The 24,377-nt window shown below is 40.9% G+C and overlaps 1 protein-coding gene across 1 annotated transcript; it reads right to left on the reverse strand.

Annotated features, from left to right (window-relative positions):
- Window positions 1-15,743: 15,743 nt before the first annotated feature.
- Window positions 15,744-24,276, reverse strand: LYAR (Ly1 antibody reactive). Its single transcript, XM_080344056.1, has 9 exons — window positions 24,255-24,276; window positions 23,642-23,830; window positions 22,605-22,719; window positions 20,517-20,624; window positions 19,072-19,155; window positions 17,739-18,072; window positions 17,357-17,461; window positions 16,386-16,471; window positions 15,744-16,008 (listed from the first exon to the last, which is right to left on the reverse strand). The coding sequence occupies exons 2-9, from the start codon at window positions 23,761-23,763 to the stop codon at window positions 15,874-15,876; spliced, it is 1,089 nt and encodes a 362-aa protein (XP_080200182.1). The 5' UTR covers window positions 23,764-23,830; window positions 24,255-24,276; the 3' UTR covers window positions 15,744-15,873.
- Window positions 24,277-24,377: the final 101 nt, after the last annotated feature.

Below are 24,377 nucleotides of genomic sequence, written 5' to 3' on the forward strand. Positions count from 1 at the left end.
AAATTAATTTTCTTGTTGCTTGCTGCATATTTTCTATTTACTGATTAGTTGTTTTTATGTTGATTACAGGTAACACTTAATGACAAGTGGTAGCTTTTTATGTTCCTTGACTGGGTAAATTTAAATTTTAGAATTAAACTCCCCAGTTAAATTCTAACTTTCAGAAAGTCATATTAGTTTTCTAGTATTCTAGCAAATGTGTGTAACGTTTTCCCCGTTACAGAAATCAATAGTTAAATAAGCCAAAATGTTGTTTGTTCACAAAAGACCTCACTGGAATTTTCTTCATTTCTTGTCTAAGTAGAGCTGGCTTCTCTCTCTGTGTATTCATTTTTAACTGAAGGAAGTGGCTATGGTGTATGCATATTCTTCATTTTGAGAAATAATTGTGCAATATATTCTGTGCTTTCTGTTAATAAACTAAGATATGATAAAGTGAGTAATAATCTGCTGCTTATCTTCCACCATCAGGAGTAAAATGAGTGGGTGAGTAGAAATTCTCACTCCTTTCTGAACATTGTTCTTGGAGTAAAGCATTGCCTATCCTCTCTCACACTGAGTGGGAAAGTACATGCACTGTGTAACCCATCCAGGTGCAAAACCAGCCTTCAAATAGTACTACAGTTCTCTTGCTTTCATCTAGCATTCATTTATTTAAGTTCAATACAATGGAAAAAATCACCAAAGGACTGAAAACACTTATTGCAGTTCTCAAAACAACTGAAGGTTAAAACTCAATCAGATCTGCATGTTGTACACATACAAACTATTGACCTCAAGTTGAATTGTCATGTGAGTATTAAATTACGGTGCAGCCCTGAGTTGGCCCTTTAGGAAGGAAACAATACATATAATAGTGTGTTTGATATCAAGAATGTACTACCTATAAGCATGAAAGCTTCTTGAAGGAAAAGAAAGCAGAAAATATAAAGGCTATTAAAAATGTGAGGAGGGCATCTATGAGAACTGAAAAATAACATGCCACATAATGCCATCTGATTTATCTATTATGTTCTTTTTCACCTTGAAAATTACAAATTACAAAAAAGTAGCTGATCCAGAACATTACTTTAGTCTGAAGTATCTGTTTGATGGAAGACGATTTCAATGCTTTCAGTTATTCTGAATAAAAATGTTACATAGCTTCAATGTTTGACTCTTGCCTTTTGCTATAGTCAGCATTAAGAATATGAAATCAGAACACTGTTTATTCCAACTTGGAATGAACACTTTCACTCTTCAAACATGTAAAAAAACCCATGAAATAAATCTGAATAAACTATTGTCCTAGAAGTTGCTAAGTAAATCTTCCCACTCTCTCCCCTAAATAATTTATTGAGTTTAGTTTCGCTTAACTGTGCTTACTTTCTTAGGGAATACAATGGCTCTCAAAATGTTTTCCTGAGACTACAGTTTAATGATACAAAGCATTTGGCAGCAATGCTCCAGCTATAATTGTTCTTGACTACTCAATCCCTAGTAGTAGTACATAATACCTCTCAGTTTGAGGATTTGATCTCGTTTAAAAGCCTGCAGAAATGCAGGGGGTCGCAGAGATGGCCAAGTGTGGGAGGGTGGGAAAGTGAATGCTTGGGAATTACCAAAGCTGATTTCCTCACTGAGGAAAACGTATGTCTGTGCAACTGCCTCTGTAACAATATGTCAAGAATTTCATATTGAGGGCATTTAGAAATTTCCTAAAGGTTTGTTGTTTGTTTGCTTGTGGTGGGGTTTTTTTTTGGTTTGATTTATTTTTATTAATTAAGATCATGGATCTAATTCACACGGGAAAGACTGTGTATCAATTGTGGGAATGGGCATTCAAGTTTATTATTCATCAAACATTTGCTCTACAGGAGTATTGCTCTCCTTAGGCATGACACTTTATTTCTGTATTGATAGATGTCAGCAGTTTTTTAGGCTGTGGTAGCATATTAACTGTTGTTTTGGAGATGGTCTAGTGTCTCCACTACCTGTGATCTGACTCCTTTAATGAAGCAGAAACAAAGCTTCTTGGGCACATGGACGTAACTATTATAAACTGGGAAGTATAGACAATTTCCATAATGTGTTCAGCATATATAGTGTAGAACTCAGGCTGTTTGACTTGGTAATTTTTCTGTGGAGTCCAGAAAAAATTAAACACAAACCAAAGTTCTTACAAACTTCATTAATGTCTATAAGCAGGTTTTCGTTACCATTATCCTTCACAGTCCTTTACCGCTTATATATCTTGCAGTGTCAATTTTTCATGTTTTTTCTGGTATTGGAATTGGACAAAAGCATTAGAGGGAACACTGAGTGTGTTATAGTGTCAGAGAGAGAAAGGAAGACAGAAGGTGTTTGCTGGTATGAAAACTAAATTCAGCAATACCTCAATTTGAAATTTTAACTAGAGGATGGTTGTGCAATTCCTGTCACTGTTTTGGGTAATCTGCTTAACATGATGTCAAGGTTTAAGGCAAGGCGGCAATAAACCATGGCAGACGCTCCCTGTTCCCCCCTCACCTCCCGCCACCCCCTTCCTGTAGATCGAAAAGATGATAGAAAAGATAAGGAGGAAGGAAGAGAGACTTCGACTTCAAGTTGGAGAGTTTTAAAGGCTTTTACTAATGCTACTAATAAATAGAGAATACATACAAAATATACAAAACCAATCTCGAATGCTCGATGTGCAGTTGGCGTCACTCAGCAGCAGAGCTGGGTGTGCGGAGCTGGCGGCTCCAGCTGCTGCAGCTCAGACCCCCGGAAATCATGGGCGGGACTGCACAGCAAACCAGAACCTGGGTGCAGGATGCAGGGCCTGAGGCCCGTAGATCACAGACAGACAGACAGGGGCCTCTCTAGATGCCGGCCGTGGTCGGAGAGTCACCCTGTGATCACCCTCTTATATAGGCGGTATGACGATTATGGGATGGAATACTTAATTGGTCAATTTGAGTCACCTGTTCCATCCACCCCTCCTCAAAAACGCCCCTCTCACAATGGAACGTGGGAAAACTTAACAGTCTTTCTTAGCTACCATAGTAATACATCTAAAAATGAGTGTCTTCAGCATTCTGTTGGTCTTCTTATCAGCACCGAGTACAGCATCTGAGGAAAAACAGGCATACTAAAACTCAGAAAAGTACAGCCACCTAGAAGAACTTAGCTGAAAGAAAAATCACTAAAAGAGAACTGGTCTTGTTTTTAACAAAACCGGGACATTCCACCCCTTATTCCATACCATTTGAGTCATACCCAAATCACTACTGCTTTCTGCCTGTCTTCAAATGTATATATACACACACAAAAATATGTATATTGTTAGTTCATGAGTGCAAGTCTCTCTGTCACAGCAGTCTCTCTCTAGGCAGGAGAGATGATGTGCAATCTGGTGCAGTTCGTGGCCATGAATTGTCAGAGATGTCAGTCTCAGGAAGGTTACTGGACACCACTCAATGAGGTTAGCTCAGGGTTCATCACCACCACTGCATCAGCCGGAAAGACACTTATGGAACACTGTTAGTGTCATGCAGCAACTACCCTCATACAGTTTGAAACTGAGTATTCTCACCCAGAATCAGATCTCCTTGAGGTGCACATCGGGCTTCACCATCCTTCAGCATCACCCACCAAGTACATCCAGGCCCTTGAGTGAAAACAATCCCACGAATGGGTTTGCCTTTGCCCAAAGCAGGAATAACACGGACAGCTTTTCCTAACATGTTCCTTCCATGTACCACAGGGACTTTATCCCCTTCTACTGTATGTAAAAGCTCTGAGCAGGGCCAGCTCGATTGACTGATTCCCTGGTGTTAACTAACTAGGTGGCTTGTGCCAAATTCTTCTCCCAATTTTTAAAAAGTTCCACCTCCCATTGCTTTGAGAGTAGTTTTTAACAAACCGTTATATCACTTACTCTTCCCAGAGGCTGGTGCATGACAGGGGATATGATATATCCATTCAGTACCATGTTCTTTGGCCCAGTTGGTTATGAGACTATTTTTAAAATGAGTCCCATTGTCTGACTCAGTTATTTCTGGAGTACCATGTCACTACAGGACTTGCTTTTCAAGGCCCAAAATAGTGTTCTGGGCAGTGTCATGAGACACAAGATATGTTTCCAGCCATCCTGTGGTTGCTTCCACCATTGTAAGCACATAGCATTTGCCTTGGTATGTTCTAGGGAGTATAATATAGTCAATCTGCCAGGCCTCCCCATATTTATATTTCAACCACCGCCCTGCATGCCACACAGGCTTTAACCTTTTGGCCTGCTTTATTGCAGCACATGTTTCACAATCATGGATAACCCGCGAAATAACGTCCATGGTTAAGTCCACCCCTCAGTCCCAAGCCCATTTATATGTTGCATCCCATCCTTGATGCTCTGAAGCATCATGGGCCCACTGAGCTAGGAAAAGTTCATCTTCATGTTGCCAGTCCAAATTCACCTCAGCTACTTTAATCTTAGCAGCCTGATCTGCTTGCTGGTTGTTTTGATGTTCGTCAGTGGCTCGACTTTTAAGCACGTAGGCATCCACATGCCGTACTTTTACAGTCAGGTTCTCTAGTCAAGCAGCAATGTCCTGCCACAATGGGGCAGCCCAAATAGGCTTGCCTCTGTGCTGTCAGTTATTTTACTTCCACTGCTTTAGCCATCCCCACAAGGCATTTGCCACCATCCATGAGTCAATATAGAGATAAAGTACTGGCCACAGGTCTTTAAGAACATGGAACTGAGACTGAGTTAATATTTTTTCTCATAGAAAACTTATCCAATGCTAACCTATGAAATCACTTAAGTTCTGGAAGTTCATCAAAAAACCTGAACTTTCAAAGCTGCGTGGGACAGAATTGTAGTAGCAAGAGGGAAAGAGGAAAAATATTTCCTGGTGTAAGACAAGGAAATTGTAGGTACAGCCAGTCCATAAAATGGCTTATAGTAAATAGTAGAATGGATAGATGGAAAAAAAATCAATAAAACGTTCTAAGCATTAGAGATGTCTATTCAGTTCAGTAAAAGCATTTATACTAGCAATTGATTTAGAAGTCTGAGGCAGAAATGCAGGTACAACATATTGACTTCAGTAAGTGAAGCACTTGCTTTAATGGTAAGAAAGAGAAGTCTAGGAGAAAATTCTGATCCCGTATAACTGACACAAAACATCAGCCCTTGTCATGAGTGGATACTATACAGTGTAAATAGCTGTGTGCTTCTTGAATTCCTTCTCATCATCAAGAGTCAAAGGCCAGTAGAAAGGCAGAAAATCAAATGTATAAAAGAGCACTTCATGCTTTGTATTTATACATTAATGGCTGGATTAATTCATCGCATGGCTACTGCCAAGGACAAAATGAAGGCGTAAAAATCACCTGTTTTGAGCCATCTGCAATGCAGGCAGAATTCACAGAATGTTAGGGATTGGAAGGGACCTTGAAAGATGATTCAGTCCAATCCCCCTGCCAGAGCAGGAACACCTAGATGAGGTTGCACAGGAATGTGTCCAGACGGGTTTTGAATGTTTTCAGAGAAGGAGACTCCACAACCTCCCTGGACATCCTGTTCCAGTGTCTGTCACTCACCGTGAAGAAGTTTCTTCTCAAATTTAAGTGGAACCTCCTGTGTTCCAGTTTGTACCCATTGCCCCTTGTCCTGTCATTGGTTGTCACCAAGAAGAGCCTGGCTCCATCCTCCTGACACTCACCCTTTACATATTTATAAATGTTAATGAGGTCCCCCCTCAGTCTCCTCTTCTCCAAATTAAAGACACCCAGCTCCCTCAGCCGTTCCTCATAAGGGAGATGCTCCACTCCCTTAATCATCTTGGTTGCCCTGTGCTGGACTCTCTCCAGCAGTTCCCTGTCCTTCTGGAACTGAGGGGCCCAGAACTGGACACAATATTCCAGATGTGGTCTCACCAGGGCAGAGTAGAGGCAGAGGAGAACCTCTCTTGACCTACTAACCGCCCCACTTCTAATACACCCCAGGATGCCATTGGCCTTCCTGGCCACAAGGGCACAGTGCTCGCTCATGATTATCCTGATGTAAATCAGGACCCCCAGGTCTCTTTCCCCTACACTGCTCTCTAACAGGTCATTCCCCAACTTATACTGGTACCTGGAGTTGTTCTTGCCCAGATGCAAGACTCTACACTTGCCCGTGTTATATTTCATTAAATTTTTCCCCACTCAAGTCTCCAGCCTGTCCAGGTCTCGCTGGATGGCAGCACAGCCTTCTGGCTTGCCAGTGCTTCTGTTCTGGCTGGGAGATCATAGTAGTAAACACCCACTACAACATCTCCTTTGTTTTCCATTCCCCTATTCCTCACCCAGAGGCTCTCAACCACATCATCGCTAACTGTGAGGGCTCTACAATCAAACCTCTCCCTTGCACAGAGCATTGACATCTCCACCTCGCCTGCCCTGCCTGTCTCTCCTGAACAGCCTGTAGCCCTCCATCCCAGCACTCTAGCTGCAGGGCTCAATTCACCAAGTTAGGGCACCCTCAGAGTCAGGACCTGCTTTCTTGTGTTCAGATGGAATTTCACATTTTTTTATCTGTGCCTGTCCTGTCAGTGGTCACTCCTGAGAAAGGTCTGACTCCTTTGCCCTCATTCCCTCCCATCAGGTATACATGCAGAGAGGCATCTTCTCCTTCATGTGGAAGCAGAGCATCAAACTGGAAAAGGACAACAAAAGGGGACAGGAGTAGCATTCTGTTTCGGTCCTGCTTACCTCAAGATGCTGCTCCGCTTCCTCTGCATCTGAGCAGGCAGCAACCTGCAACCTGCCCACATTCCCCAACAAAGTGTTGCACAGACACTCACAGACAGAGGGTTCATTCAAATAAGCTAATTTATTGTTATCTTTATGCCAAATAAAGATCCCAGAGGGGATCAGCTCTTTCTGACAGGTTGGGTGGTCTCATCCTGTTACAGGTGGTAACAGGAGCCTCAGTTGCAGTGGCGTCTTCAGCTGGACTGGAGGAGATTCTGCAAGCTCTGGTGATGCTGAGCTCCTCTTGAGTGGTGTCACCTCCATGCCTAATTTGCTCAGATCTGCGTCACAGACTCCCCAGGTAGTCTCTGGGATGAGCAAATTCTCTGTCCCAGTGTCCAAAATTGTCGCAGGGGCCCAAGCAGTGTGAGAGGAAAGCAGATCCTCTGGGTCACAGGCATGGGTGGATAAGCCTGTGATCACCAGGATGCTGGTGCAGAGCTGCAGACCTCTAAGGTGGAAATTGTGCCACTTGGACATGCCTCATGGTGCTTCTGACAAGCGGCATCTTGACAGCAGCACAGGTCTCCGGCCACGGCGCGCTGCTGGTGAAGCTGGCCTCTACCTACTCAAGGCTCAGGTAGGTGATGGAGCTGCCTTGCTGCACTGCAAAAGTCATCTCAGTGTAGATGCTCATCTGGGAGGTGCTTGTCAGCTGGAACCTGCAGGACTGGTGGGAGGGCAGCACCGTTAGCTGGCAGTGGTGCGACTGAGGCAAAAACAGCCAGGCTGATTTCACCAGCTCTTGGACCCAGCAGGCTAATTTCTCCATGTCTAAGCAAGAGCTCGTGCAGAGGGTATGTAGGAGGTACGAGCTCTGATCCCTCGGCAGGTTGTCGTCGGGGTGGTGGAGGAAGCACAAACTATCCCCCAGCAGCTGCTCACTCGAGCACACGCAGTCCAGCGCCACACGGATGCTGGAGTGCCTTGGTGGCAGCTGCCCCATGGTGTCCAGCTCCAGGCTGAAAGAGTGTCCGGGTGGTGGCTGCAGGAGCACGAGCAGGCAGTAGGAGATGCTGTTGTCGTGGACTCCCCAGGATTCATAGACACCGTCCATCTCAATGGCTGGGTGCATCTGTGGCATGGAAGTCTTCTTGGAAAGCATTCGGCAGACACCAAGCAGGTCACCCACCAGCTGCTGCAGCACCTTGCACGTGTCAGGCAGGACCTGCATTAGCAATGGAGTGGACACAGTCAAAGACCTGACACCATCGTGTGCGCCGTTGAGGTCTTTCACCTCCTTGTTGTCCTTCTCCTTGCGGCTGGAGCTGTCCTGCTCACTCCGGTTCTCAAAGGCAAGCTTCCTTCTCCTGATCAGCCGAGAGGCCACAGCAAGCAGGATCAGGACTAGTGCAATGCCCAGAAACAGACAGTGCTGCATCGCAGAGAGGAGCGTGGTCTCTTCTGCGCTCCTGCGCCACTCCATCTCCCGCAGCAGCTGATCCATCTCCTGACGCAGATACTCCTCACGCTGCCGCATCCGCTCAGCCGTAGCCACATCTATCTGCGGCTCGGGCTTCAGGATGTGCTCGACAACCAGCACAGCCAGGGCGAAGGCGATTGCCGAAGCCATGGCCTGGAGGAGATGGGAGAAAAGGGGCTGAGCAGGGCTGGGTGGGAGGGAGCACGGGGCTGGGGGAGAGGGGCAGAAGGTGCCTGGGGCCAGTAGGAGCGGGAGTGAGGGGTGTGGTAGGGAGCAAGAGCGGGGTCTGTGAGCACTGCCCAGATGGGAGCCACGGGCTGCCCTAGGAAAGCGTTTGGGCACTGGTGTCGACAGGCTTGAAGGGGCTGTGGGCCCTGGCTGGAGACAGCGTGGAGCCCATCCTGCCCAAGCCGCCCCCATGGCCAGCCCCTGGCTGAGCTGTGCCATGTGAAAGGACACAGGACACCTGAGTAGAGGCTCCCGAGGCCCCATCCCTGCCACACAACCATGTCCCATGAACCAGGAGCAGCCGGCAAAATCCCCAGAGCCTCCCTGGGCAGCTGCCACCACTGGGAGCCCCGAGCACGTCTGCCCTCAGCCCCGAGGACGGTCCCGTGCCCTGCCTGCGGGGCTCGGCTCTCGCTCTGGGTTAGAGACCCCCTGGCCATCTGCCCCGTCCCCCATCCAGCCCAACCTTCCCCCTGCATGCTGCACTCACCAGTGGCACAAGCCGAACTGCAGTGGGGCTGCCTGGTGATGGCCCTGGGGACAGCTCCCATTGTGACCTGTCCTCTGTGCTGTCACAGCCACCAGAGCAGCACCACCCAGCCAGCACCCCCAGCCTTCGTCCCCGCCACCCGGCTCAGCAGCTCCTGGGCATCACACCGAGTACAAACCTGCCTGGCAGGAGCGAGCACCCAGGGGCTCTCTTGACAAAGAGGGCAGACACCCCCAAACCATAACTGAAATGAAAATGGGGAGTGTAGGTGGGTGTCCCTGACTTACGTAGAGAGGTACAAAGTTTTCTGGGCCAGGTGGTCTGACTCCAAGTTGTCTAGAAAAGAAGAGCTATTGGCCCTTGGGCAGAGACACATCTCCTTTTCCTCTTGTTCTCTTGGATTTGTTCTGTTGGGGCAGGACTTAGCCCTGCAAACCCTGAAAGTATATAATAAATGCAAGATAGTAGTGTATTCCTCTATTCATATATTTCTAGAAAACAGTAGTGTGGTAGTTGAACAGTATTTTTAGCAGAGTCCATCGGAGAATAATTTAAAAGCCCATGATGTTGAGAAAAGTTAAAATAATATGGTGGCATCGTTACAGGATCTGGGACTGGTCTTCATTGATTAAAGTTTTCTTACAGTATACTTTTCAAATCTTGGAACTGACTCAATGATCTTTTGGTTTCTGGCAGAATTTCAGGTTGATCCTTGACCTGGTCAGAGTTGTTGCTGAAAGTCCACTCTGGGCTTGAGCACAGTGGAGACAAGGCTGTGCACCGCGTGGCTTTTTATCCAGAACTAGTGTCTCAGGGCCGGAGCCTCCAGCACTGTAGAAATGTCTCTGGATTCTATCTGGTTCTTGGTTTAAGGGATTTACTGTGACGACGGGCATTGTTCATCAATCAGAAGGTCCATGATATGACTGGCTGTGCTCCCTTTCTGCTGTTTTCTGGATACCTGTTCATAGAATCATAGAATAGTTTGGGTTGGAAGGGACTTTCAAAGGTCATCTAGCCCCACTATTAATCCTTTAGCAAACCATATAGGAATTGCATACAGAGACACAAAGACACACATACACCTGGCCATTTCATTCAGAAAGGTAGTATAAAGGATACTGTATTTTTGTAAAGTTGATGACCACATCTGAGGTACAAAGAACTGTTTATTAATACCTCTGTAACGTTGCATCCAGCCTATGTTTTAAGGCAACTTTAATTTGAGCAGTCAAAGCCTAATTTTGGTGAACTCAGGAGTATCACAAAGCTATTTTTTAATGACAGAGATGAGATACTTTTTAAGGGAAATACTGCAGCCTAAATTCATTTACTCAGGTATGACAGACAACTTCTGAAAAATGTCAACTGAATACAGGCCTAGGAGCAAGGAGTTTCCATAAGCTGATCATTAATGAAACGCGTCTTCACAGATCAGGCTACTTATATATTCCTGTTGTTTTAGAGAGGACTGAAAATCTACAAGGCTGCAAGAACAAAATATATGATAGCCATTTGTGGAGCAAACGTTTGGGCGTCTTCTCTCCACGGGCCCAACACCTGTTTGCAGAGCAAACTTTCAGGAAAAAAAATTATCAGAAATGGAAAATAAAATAAAATAAAATAAATAAAATAAAATAATAAAATAAAGGGGAGTAGACTACCAGGAGGGCTGGCTCAAGCTGGGTACCTGTGCAGAAGTCCAATCTGAGCATAGAAAACCATAGGCTTTTACATCTTTACAGACCATTCTTACCATGATTCATTCCGACAGCAATATTACAGTTTGGGGTCTTCTTGCTTCTCATTGGATCTTTCTCACTGATCTCATGTGTGCATTTTTGTTTAGCTATAGATATTGTTTATTCTCTATAGCCTTGCAGATGCTGTTTTGTCTGAATAAACCCTTCTCAGTGAAGTGCAAAACAGGCCCCATTTGCAGGTGTCTGCAGTGCATTTGCATTAGCCTTGAAGTCATCATATTTTCCCAGTCAATTCCATTCTTCCCAGCAAACTAGACCTCATCTTGCAGGTTGTTCAGTGTAGTTTGTAGTTGCTTTTGGTAAATATGAACAGAACTTCACAGCTTAAGGCTTTAGCAAATCCATCTTTCTAAGTAACATGAAGCAGAGAGTATATAAAAAATCACACAGCCTTATACTTTTTGATGATGCATTATATTTAGTGTGCACTTACTTAAGCTGAGTGATTGACATGAAATTGGGCTCATCCACTCACCTGTGGATGGCCTGGATGGGTGGACTCTGCAATGGATACAGAACTGGCTGGAGGGCTGGGCCCAAAGAGTTGTGGTCAACAGAGCCAAATCCAGTTGGTGGCCGGTCATGAGTGGTGTTCCCCAGGGCTCAGTATTGGGGCCAGTTCTGTTTAATCTCTTTATCAATGATCTGGATGAGCGGAATGAGAGCGCCCTCAGTAAGTCTGCAGATGACACCAAATTGATCTTGATTAGGATTTTGATACTGATTTTGTAGTAATGCGTTCCACTTAAAAGTCTGAGAATAGTGCTTGAATGAGTAGGCATACAGAGACACAATTTCTGGTTTTCTGTTACTTTCAAGTAATTTCAGGAGCTATTAAACTACATCTATTGGAGGTCAGTTATTTTACTTCTGTAGCTCAGATATGGAGTTGAGTGGTGAGGGCAGTTTCTATACAAAAGATATACTTTGATAAAGGAAAACAGTCTCTATTTGAAGACAGGACAATTCCGAGTCTTCCGAGTCTTCTAGAATAAATCATAAAAGAAGGGACAAATAAAAAATGAAATGAGGATATATTTGAGAAAGGACTAAGGTCTGTGATCTGCACTCTTGCAAAAAAAAAGCCCAATCTGAACAAAAAGCTTAAAGGTGTTTCAGCCCTTGCCCTGTGAGAGCGAATAAGCATAAAGATTCGGGTGCAAAAGGAATTACATCTCAGCAAGTGCAAAGCAAAGCAGTAGCTTAAGGGTGAAAAAGGAATTGTATCTTAACAAGTGCAAGGAAGAGTTACTACTTAGACTTCCTCTAGTTCTAATGAGATTTAGACTTCAGTATAAAATATCACTTACTGTAAAAGTACTAATGAGAAACACAATATGCTGCTTTTCCTGGCTGGCAGAGCAAAAAAGAAACTTGGCCGACTTTTTTTTTTTCTTAATGACTAAATTGGGAGAAGAAGGGGATAAATGTTGAATATATTGACTGAGATATCTTGTAACCTGTGAATACAGCTTAATATGTAGAACAATATGTCTTTTTTTTTGCTTATCTAGCACAAAAAGTTTGTTATTTGCTCTCTTATTTCCTTAATAAGGGTGAGTGTTACAGCTTTAAAAGTTTTCGAATGAAATCATGTATTGCGTCTCTGTATCCTGTGCCCACCAGCTATGAGCCACTACTCTTGTCAGGGTCTGACTACATTCTACTGGTGCGATCAGATTGTAGCACCAGGTGGGTGGATCGATTTTCGCTGGCCAAAAGAATGAACTGCTCTAGTGCAGCAGTGCGGTGGAGGGCTGAGCACAACTAGGCAGCTGTCCTTTGAAGCTTCTTTCTTTTGGTGATTAAACTCCCTGCTTAAATGCTTATGCTATACTTATCAAGAAAGCCACTAGCTTTAAACAATTTTCTTATTTACAATACTTTTTCCTTCCCCTCCCCCAGACACTCAGTTTCCAAGAGCAATAAGGCATATGTTATTATGGAGATGATACATTATGTTGTTTAGAAAATGAACAAAAACATTCGGGAACATTTTGTAATGCTTTTTACTATTATCAGATAGTTGCTCTTGAATTTATTGTGGCTGTTGACATTAATGACTACTAAACACATCATTTGTGGAAAAGAAAGTAGAAAAAAATCCACATGATTTGGTCAATTTGTATTAAATGGTAAGTGAAACTTTATATAATACAAGCATTCTCTTGTGGTAATTTTTCAGTACCCTGACATGTTAAAACAAAGAAATTTCCTGTGCTTACAGTACTGAGTGAATACTGGAAAACTGTAAATTGTTAACATTAATTTTATCCGTTTTCATATCTCAGTTTGAAACAGAACAAGTGTAAAATATATAGTTACAAAGTAAATATTTACTGTTATGACTTTTTCATACTATAACAATTAACTACTCAGCTCTTGCTGCTAAAATTGGAACTCTATTTACATTCTCATTCATTGAGATCTGTACAAACTATATTAAAATACTAGCTTTTCTGCCTCTGCAAAAGTCTGGAAGGGCTCCCTCTCTTTTCCTCAGAATCTACAGTGGAAGCTGCAAAATGATGAGGTCCCTTTCTGAATATTACTGTTGGTTGATTGCAAGTCAAGAACAAAAGGTGCATATCCACCAGCCACATGATTCTGCCACACTGCAGAATCAACATTAAGCAATGCTCTGTTGTCCTGAAAGCACATTCAGAAAAACAGTGAGAAAGGTGATGATGCTCTAAAAATATCTAACAAACTTGAAGAGGTGCTGCTGGCCTTGCGGGGTTTTTTTGTTTGATATTGAAACACCTAATGCTTAAGCCTTGAGCTCTGTAATACTATCTGAACCACATAGGAACTCCATGTACCAAAAGATAGGATCTGTTAGAATTGGAAAAATATCGCAGTAAAAAGTGAAAATGTTGTACACCAGCAATTTTGATTTTAAGTGGTCTCTGGTTTGGCATTGGGTTTGTGGTTTGTGTGGGGTTTTTTTGGTTGTTGTTGTTGTTTTTTCTTTGTTTTAAATGATATTACTGTGATATGTGCTGGATTTTGCTGAATCTCCACGTGTACAACTGAACTCATTACCAAGATGTGGTTTTGATGGCTTCATGACCAAATGCTATGAAATGAACTCAGTGGTTCAGTACATAAACTCCTCTATGGCAACACAAACATGGCATGCTGTCCAAAGAAAGTCCAATACCACAGCTGTTCTGTCAGATAAAATATTAAAATAAATGGCTACTTAGTGTTGTCATTGCATTCTCTTAAATATTCTGTACTATCTATATTTAAACAGATCAGTAGTGTGCTTGATGAAGGGCAATCACAATTTTTCTGTCCATGGAAAACCCTAATCAATTGACTTTGCTGCTGAGAACCTAGATCAAAGATGATGAACTTTCTGTTTCATTATGTGCCTGTTGTCAAATGTATTTAAAACATCAGTTGTGGATCAAGTCAGCTGAATTTCCATGGGCACCAAACTTGGCATCGATGGCTTGCAGTGTTCGATTGAGATGATCCAAGATAGTGCAAAGGGGCAGGATGGTAGTCACGCTGTCAGCACACACACAACACCCAGATTTGCTGCGATTACTGTGAGCGAGATCTTCCTTCAAACACAGGCACACACGGATGGATGTCAGTCCTGTCATCTGTTCTTGAAGGTGACAGACCCCAAAGCCACTGAAATAATGACTTAAGATCTGTTCAAACTAATCACCTGATCTAGAAACTGGGATCAGATAATAACACTTAACGAACATATTTATTAAACTGCAAGGTGCTCAGCAAGTTTCCACATTACCACTGTGGGTTGTGCCTTGCTGTTCTTATACTGTCTGGAATAATTTTGAAACATAACATACTTGATGAATGCAATTGGAAATCTACAGTTGATACTGTTGCCCTCTTGCATTTGCTAAATCTTCAGGTTGTCAAACCCCACCTCCCCATCCCCCCTTAAAAACAAAAGAGCATCCAAGGTACATAACGTCATTGCAACATATCCATGGGATTAAAAAAAACTTCTCCAAGTTTCTCCATGTCTGTGAATAAATTTTATTCTATTTATCTCCAAAGTCATTTTCATGAATTAACCACAAACACTTTCTGAGAAGATCTTAAATTTATTAGATATTTTATTGCAACTTTTATAATAAACAAGGTACTCAGAGAAACTGGACCCAGTGTATCAGACATGTTTTTTTTCACGTTTATACCTTTAATATATTCGCTATTTCTACAAATTCAGATATTTGTATTATGGAGTTTTATAAAATTGTATCTGCTTGAAATCACTATGCTACCTACTGAAAGACATTTTCACTGGCTTTCTACCACTATTTTTAACAGATTGCTTCATGGTAGGAAATACCCTATCTGGCAGTATTTTGCATTCTGTCATTAAAATCATATAAACTTCAAGTTAATTTTCCCCAGGCAACTCTCTCTCATACATATAAGTAATATTTGTTTTGGCGACTGCCATAACAGCCTCTTCAAATTTTTTATCATTTGTGGATTTATTATACAATCATAAAGTGGCAAGATTTATTATACAATCATAAATTATATTTAAGGTGGTGTTTTAAAGTAATTTATTTAATCAGTCAATTTTTAGTCCATGTGTGCACTTAAGTTGAAGTCAGTTGCATTAATTCAAATATGCAGTAGTGATGCATATACAAGTACCTCAGTCTTTAGATTTTCAGTCAATGCACAGTATTACATACACAAACTTGACAAACGCTTTAATTATTGTAATTTACAACACAGAATTAGTAGATTATTAAAGCGTGCATATACAGTGCATAAAGTGGATACCAGTCATACCATTTTGAATTTTAGCATAACAAAACATTCCATGGTAGGTTTTGGAATATGAAAATTCTATTTGCTCTTAGAATAGTTTCTGCAAAAATCCACACAACCCAGGTCCTGATAAACATTCATGCCTCTAAATTATATCCATTACTGGAATAATTTTAATATAGTAGGCAGCAATTATTTTCAATGCCTCTTAAAACTTGTACTAAAAATATACATTTTCCATAAAATAAAAAAATAAAATATCTGAAAATGTTCTGTGATAAATCTAGAAAAAGAGGAGGAATCCAGCCTTAAAAGTTAAGTTCTGCTCTCAAATACACCACTTAAATTGAGCCCAAAGCACGATATTTGTACAGCTGTCACGAATTTGTCTGCAAGATTAAGATGCATAGGTTATAAAAGTATGCAAACTCTTATTTCAGGAGTTTAACTTTGTCCTTTAAAACTTTAAATTTAGGATTGTTATTCACTTTCTTGTTAAATATGACTAGAATATCCTCTTCTGATTTGTGATGTTCACCAGCTACTGCGTAATACTGAGCTATAACCTGCACAAAGAAGAAAGGAACAGTTTGTGGTTAGTGACGATTTCACTTAAAGCAATAATACATTCATGTTACTGTATTAAAAGTAGCATGGAATCTATTATGCTATTATTCCTTTGCAGAATTAGCACGGAATTTCTACTGTAGTCCAGTAAGCAATAGAGCACACGTCCTTCAGTTGACATTCTGTCAGTTGATACTCTGTTAAATATAAATTGTTTTGATAATTGAATTGATCAAAAAAGCAATCAAAAAAGTCAAAGCAAAATTTACTTTGTCAAACTTTTTTGCTTATGTGGGACAGGATTTTATGAACTTAGGCATTACAGAATGAAATTCACAATACCAAAGGAAATTCAAAAAACCACGTTGTACAGTACCTTTTTTCTTAGTTTTTTAATTGAAATTTCATTGTCTGGAGCCTGTTTCAGAACAGCTTTGATGGTTCCCTTCCAGTTGAATTTACCTAGAAAATAATCAAGTGTACAACATAATTGGTAAAATCAGGTATTTGCAGGTTTTCTTCTCTAGTAGGAGCCAACCTGCAATCTCCTAATTTTGGAACCAATTCATCTACCACAACAGTTCATTGCTGTCTTACTGACTCTACAACAGCAGAGTGTCTTAAGCATGAAGTCAGGTAGGATGTTTTTGAAGATTATAATAGGACAGACACAAAGAACCAAGACACTACTTGAACAACTAGGGTCAGGATCGCTTTAACTTAACTTCTGTGCTTCAGCTGTTAAGCAGCAACTCTTACATAATAGAGGAATATTTACAAAGCTCCTGTCTCCTCACCCTTAGAGCACAGGGGTCATTAATTGGTATTTTCCAAATAAACAATCTGTATGTTCAAGTACCAACATTCCCTGACAGTAACACTGCGTTGGATGACAGGCTTCAGTAGGTTTTACCTACGTATAAACTAAGTTCAAACACAGCTAAAGTCTAATTTATGATTCACTGAACAAAAATGGCTACATAAGAGATACAAAGAGATACAAGAGAGCTGTTGCCCTTTTTCTTCCACATTTGTTAAAGTTCCTGGCAGCAGGGAAGAGACCTGCTGTGGTAACACAAACGACACATTCCTCATGGCGCAGGGAAACCAAACACAGCCAAAGGTTGCCAGCTCAGCAGAAGCAACAAATGAGAGAACTAATTCAGCATCAGGTGTTAAAGGTAGCACAGGCTATATACTCTGGAACAGATATGTATACTGAATATACATATATGTATCTGTTTACTGAGGCACAATTTATTTCATGGCTTGCTGCAAAAGCACTGTATTTATATTCTGCATGAAGTCTTTTGCAGAATAGTTTTTTAAGTCCCCCTTTAAGAATACCTTTATCTGTTCCCACATTTTCTTCATTGCCATTGGTGTTTTCTGTTTCCATGTCTTCTGAAATGTTTTCAGTTTTCATTCTCTTTGTTCTGATACGAGGTTCCTCTAGAGATGGAATGAGATCAACACACACAAAAAAATTATAAAACTAGAAGGAAAGTTCTGACATGATTTCAAGTTCATGTTCCTTTAACATGAGTTTATATCTGCTAAGAGGTTCACATTTTATAAAAGGACTGTGCAACCACGGCATTAAAAATAATCTAATTTGTATATGCAACTTACTACTTAAAAAATTCTACTGAAAGTAGATTATTGAGCTTTAAGACATTGAGATAAACCATATTGAAAACAAACAAGACTATAAAATTAGGATCAGTACCTTCTGTATGTTTATGTTTGCGTTTCTTTACATTTGTTTCCTCTTCTGTTTCACTCTGATGGCCATTTCCATTTATTTCAAATTCATTCTCTGAGCTCTCCTTTCTTTTTTTGGACTTCTTACTCTTTTTTACTTCTGACTGGTTTTCTAATTTCAAGTCTTTTTTCTCCTTTTTGTTCTTTTGTCTCTCTTCTTTTCGTTCTCTCTTATTCTTTTTCCTCTCGATTTTATCATCTGTAATTCCATTTTCTTCTACCACTGTTTTTTTCCCAGTTTCTGCAGACTGCCCCTCTTCCTTCTGCTGTGGTTTGTCTTGTTCTTTTCCACTTGAAATCTTTTGTTGAAAGACAGATTATTACAATTTTTACAGGCTTTTTTTGAAATGGCAACTTTTTTCTACTCCGTCATTCATTAAGAACACTAATATTCTGAATTCAATAAAACTGCTTACACTGGTGACACCAGTCATCTGAGAAATAGCACTAAATACTGCAGCTGATTCTTCTTTTAACTTAACAGCATAAATGCTGATTACCTTAACATCACAGGAGAAATGTTAACTTACAACATATAGAATTTCCATTTGAAATAACTGTCTATGTATTTTTTAAACATTTACTAAATGTAACTAAGTTAAGGGAGAGAGAATTCTCTGATTTACACGGACAAAAATATAGCATATTACAGCAAGATATAGAACCTATTCCTAAATATACAGCCCTTAAATAAGAAGCTCAGCTCTGCCATCCCTGTCTTGGGATATGTCTGGCACACCAAACTATTATTGCATGATGTCAACAAATACAATGCTGTTTAATTGTTTTTTTCTCACCTTAACATATTTTGTTTTCTTAAAGTTCCTGGGCTTATAATAGTTTATATTAATGAATATATTAATAGATTAGCTAGGTGCTGTTAATATCCTGCTCCAATACGCACTAATTTGAGGCCAATACAGTTCTGAAAAGACATTGGTTTATTACTTCTTAGTGTATAGTAGAAGGCTGAAACCAAAGATAAAAGTAGTGGTTTGCCCTTTCCTTATGTACTAATAGTATAAAGTTAAATTAGCCTTCTGATTATCGTGTCACAATGGTGTCACTATGTCCAAATTTTTAATCACAATGTGCCCAGTATGCACAACCGCTCCAGCAAAAGTATATTCCACAAATTGGTAATTTAGTCTAGGAGTGTTACATTATAACATAATCCATTTTAAGACTGGGAGCCACTTTTTGTGCTAACATCTACAAAGGGAGTCTGAAAGGGTTTTCCTTCCAGCATTTCTGACTGCATTCCTGTTGTATGACATTGTACCTCTAACTTCACTTACATTTCTGGTTGCTTCAGAGAAAATATCCCACACCTGGTCTTGCAAAGTGCTGTCAGTAATTCTCAAACTGTTCTTCATCCAATTCTGTGCAGCAAAAAAACAAGAATAACTGAAAAAGTGCATATCTGATTGTTTTTCTCAATTGACTTATATTTGGTTCTTGTTTTCATTTTTCTTTTAAGAATCTAATAACTTCTTCTGATTAAGATCTGGTTAGATGTTTACTCTCCAGGAAACTCTTAAACCTCCATGCTAAACTGTTTCACATAATGCCTGTGTACTGTTATGAGGCTATACCATACCTCTCAATTGCCTCACCAATAGGAATCCAGAAGATGTAAATCTATGTCCTATCAAACCTTCTGACTGTTCCCATGAGTTAAAACATTAAGGATTTGATCTTATTGATTCATTTGTGTACTGGGCAGATGGTCATGCTCCTAAATGGATACCGTAGTTTATTACAGAGAAGTAAAATTTAAACAAATATCTCAATGCAAACATTAGAAAGTTGCTGGGGCTATTGCAAGAGCTCCTGCTGGAAATTAAAACAAAGCAGTAAATTTCTACTTATAACATGCTTACACTAGCAGCAACAGATCAACCTTCAGGAATGTAGAATTCTAAGTAAAACCTAATGTAAAGATTTTTGCATTGCAATGAAAATCGCAGGAAAGCTGCATTTGTAAATTAGAACAAGGAACTAAAAAAACTTTTGATCTTCCACTGCAACACATCTTGCCAAAAAGAAACATTCTTCTTGGCAATATCACTTTCCCTCCTTAGAATATAAATTTTGCAGAAAAGTATTCTAACCTTCAGCTCGCTAGCAGCAATTTCAGCGCAGCTCTATTAGGTTATTTTTGAATGCTTTGGAAGCAATCATGATCTTATCTCTGCCTCACAATCTGAGGCACAAAACGGAGAAAAAAAAAGGCCAGCTTGTCAGTAATACTTTACTGATACAACATGAAACATTTAGAATTTGCTTGGGTGGTATTGCAAAGTGTAGTGAAGCCTGCAGTGCAGGAGATTGTCAGAATACTGAGCAACAGGAAAACTCTCAAAACAGTATCTTTACTTAGAAAAAAAACCAAAGCTACAGAAATCAGAATCCCTTTAAAGTACATCTAGGAATTTGGACATTCAATAGAAATTGCACAAAGAAAAAATAAAGGTATTAAAAAAGAACAAGCGTGCACGTGGAGATGAAGCTTGAATGGTGAGTCTCTGTCTTAACACCTAAAGAAAATGGCATGCAGAGAGTAGTTCTAAGCAAAGAGATGTATTTAACAAACATTGCCTATTTGAAACTCAGCTATTACACCAGCTATTTACCACGCCCAAATAAGCAATTTGTCCTACCTTTGTTAAAAGAGGGCAGCACTCCCGAAGAAGGTCTATTTTAAACACACTTCATGGGTTACTACAAGTCTCATACATACCTGAAACTTTACTTTTTTTCTTGGAATATTATCAAAGACACGCATTTGCTCCAGAACATTCCGCACTTTAGGGCTTATGTTTGGCTTCTTCATTACTTCATGAATTTTCTGAATGAAGAAATACAGAATTAAATCAGCAAAGACACATAATGACCAAATGATACATGCAGGTATGCAAGTTGGAAACATACTGGACAGAAATCACCTAGTACTCACAGTGTGTAGCCTGCTCAAAAGAACTGTTCAATATGCATGGGAAAACCACTAACCTTTGGTTTTATCATAGATCATAAGATGTGTCAAAGTTATCTATATAAATATTCAAACCTGTATAGCAAGCTGAGGCAAGCAGGACTGCTCACCAATGCTTTCTGATGTACAAGTCATAACCTATAATAAAAACATTTAAAAGTAAAGTAACTGTATCACGTCATGGATTTTTGCAGCGTGAAAAAGACCTGCATTAAGAAAAGCAACTGTCAGCTGATTGGTTTTTGCAAACTTCTGGAGTTAATTGTAAAAAATCAGGCTAACTTTGAGGTCACAGTTTGACACACATTTCTTTTGGCAGCAGTGCCAGCTTCAACAACCACTGATCCCTATAAGACAGCTCAGGCACACTCCTGTGCTGCAGGTGCCAGCAGAAATGGTCAGGCCAGGGCCTTACGGCAGCTACATGAACCATGCTGCTGGTAGTTGGGGGGAAAAAAGGCTCTGAGCTTCTCATTACTTAAAGATGTAGCCACTGGACACTGGAGAGCCTTCCTGTACTTTTGAAAATCTGTTTACTGAAGGCTTTTGTGAATTGCTAAGACTACCAGAAAAGGATGCTCTGTAACACTCCCTCATCTTTTGGTGTAGAAAGTACTTGCTCTTGAGGAAGGCTAATGATTTTCATAAGCAATAGCAGTCATATCATACTGTCTTTGAACAATTTACTCACAACAATGGTCCATCTCAACAATGGCACTAATCTGTTGACTTCCAGTGGTATTATTCACATTCCTTGACTATGTGGGGATTAGTACTTTGTTAGATTGTGTTCTATATGAGATAGAAATCAACAAATCCGTGGATAAAGGTGATCTAACTAATAATATCTAATGGAGTTTTAAAAACGTTTGAGAGCTCCTTCCTAAAACCTTTAAAGGAAACTAACACCTGTAAGAGGGCAGGTTCTTGCACTACCTAAGGGATAGGACATTTTCCGTGATCCATGCTGCACCCTCTGCTGTTCAACATATTTACAAAATATCTGAGAAGAGGGCAGGAAAATTTTCCTGATTATATGGTGCTATTCAGTATGAAGACTGTGAAGAATTCCAGAAAGATAGAAAGAAAATGAGTCAATAAGTAATAAAAAGGTGAATTAAATCCAACATAAGTTCACGTAAAGCAGCATGCACAGGAAAAGCAATACTAACTTTGCATCTAAAATAGCAGGCTTTAAGATGACCACTGGAGCTTAGACACAAAATCTTGGGGTTAAAATAGCCAATTCCATGAAAATGCCAGCATAATGCTCAGCAGCAGTCAAAAAAGTAGATCAACTGACAAAAATCAGTAACAAAGGAATAAAGAAGGACACAGGAAACATCATTATGACACAGAGTAAATCTATGGTTCATCCATATCTTGAAGAGTGTATGCAGTTCTTGTAACCTCATTTCACAAGGACACTGTAGAACTGAGAAGACTTCAGAAGACCCAGGATGTAATTTACAAATGAAGATCAACTGAGCAGGATAGGTGTTTTTGGCCTGGAACAGAGATGATGAGCTGGGGAGGGATGCCTGACAGAAGTCTACAAAAGCATATGTGGCATGAAGAGGGCAGACAATGATCAAAGACACTTTGTATGCAAGAACTAGGGAACATTACATCAGATTAGTAAGAGATGGATTCAAAACAAACAAAAGGTGTGTTTCTTACCAAGATAAGAAATAGACCTACCAAGGAATTGCCAAAAGAAAGATGTGGAAATTGGGAAAAACAGATGTCTGGTTTGACCCAGTATAGCTTCTCTTGTATATTTAAAGGTAGTAAAGAACAGTTATTTATCATATCTGTATATAGTAAAAACCTTACCTGAATCCACTCCTGTTGTTTAGCATCTCCTTTGTTAGTTTTGGCTTCAAAATCTTTTCCACCATATTTCTGGTCTTCACTTACGCACTTCACATGTTCCTTATAATCGTCACCCCTGAACACAGGAGATTTTTAACTTTAGTTCACTGAAGTGTTTCAGTCCTTTAAACTATGGAAGACTTATATAAACAACGAACTGAACAGATGATAGTATCTATCATTTAAACCTTAATACTGCTAACGCTTATATGAGTAAAATTCATGTGCTTAAAGTACATGCTTATAAGACTGCTGACATTTCTGTAATGCTACAGCCTTCAGAGAAAATTTCTGACTTGCAAAATCAGATCTAAGTCTTCAGTATACTGCTCCTTTTAATGCTCTATAACTTACAGGTAGCATATGCACAGCTATTAATGCATATCTGTGTTTTACTACTCACATGGACACATTTTAAAATTATCAAAGCAGGTGAAAAATGCTTGCACGAACCTAATTCCTAAACCCAGATATACTAATGTGGTAGTGTAGTTCTAACCAATGCGTAAGTGCTCCCCAAAAGGAATGACTAACATAATCTTTTGTCAGTGACATATTGAGCAATATAATAATTATTTGAGGACAACCTTATTTTCTTATGCAAATTTATATGTTTATATTTTGAAAGCAGATAGTAGCACTGCTTTCTTCTGAGTTCTGAGAAGTGACAATCCAATTCAGAATTTCTGACATGATTACCAATCTCTCTCTCTCAGCAGTAGCAGAATAAGTAGCAGTTGATGATCAGAAGCCAAAAGCATTGTCACTTATAACTGTAGAAAAAGAAATTGCAACTCTCTTTGCTGGGTGGTTTAGTTGTCCTTGCGGTTCAAACTTGGATGATTAAGCTTGAAATTATGTAAAAATGTGTATAATTTTAAAATACAAATACGAATTATTCAGAAGGTGCCCAATTTAATTCTAATATACCATAGGAAAATGTTGTACTTGTAACAACCACTGCGGAGTGAGCAAGGCTATACCCATCCATTACGTACCAGAAATCCTTGCCACAATCCATGCAAGAAAGGCACTGACAGTTCCTGCAGATGTTCACGTGTTTTTCAACTTGTGCTTTTTTCACAGATTCTCCACACGCGTTGCATGTGAAAACTACCATTTTGGTGACTGGTCAGTAGCTTCTACGAAATGGGGACAATCTTCTTCCTCCCCACACAAGCACAGCCCTAGAAACACAAAGAGGAGATCTTCCACGTAAAGCTTGAAAGAACCCTTGGATGGTGAAAGGAAATGTAACTGTGCATCCAGCAACAGAAAATCTGAGCAGTTTGATTTTTCACGTGGAAAAGTTCATAAGGAAAAACTCATTCTGCCTGGTACCTCGAGCACAAGGGGGACCAGTAACCCTGGAACTAGCAGCCCCCAGGCCCAACGTCCCAGCCCACGCCGATCCGCACGCAGCTGGCGGCTTCCACTTCCCCTCCGCTTCCCGGTGTGACTCCCCCGCCTTCCGAGCAGACCCGTCCCCGCCAGGTCCGGCCCAGCTGTGCCGCCTGAGGTGGGGACCATATGGGCGGGAAGGCCGGCCCGCCCGCCCGCCGCCCCGGCTCCTCAGCGGCAGCAGGTGCCACCTCCCGCCGCTTCCCGCACCTCAACCGCCGCTTCCAACGGCCGCTCCGCGCGGCACGTGCAGCCGCCGCCTCGCCCTGCCCCCTCCGCCTCGCTCGGTGCCGCCGCTCCGCGCCTGCGCGGCCCCCGCTCCGCCCCGCGCCC

This window comes from Nesoenas mayeri, assembly GCF_963082525.1.
Source record: "Nesoenas mayeri genome assembly, chromosome: 4".
Taxonomy (NCBI): domain Eukaryota; kingdom Metazoa; phylum Chordata; class Aves; order Columbiformes; family Columbidae; genus Nesoenas; species Nesoenas mayeri.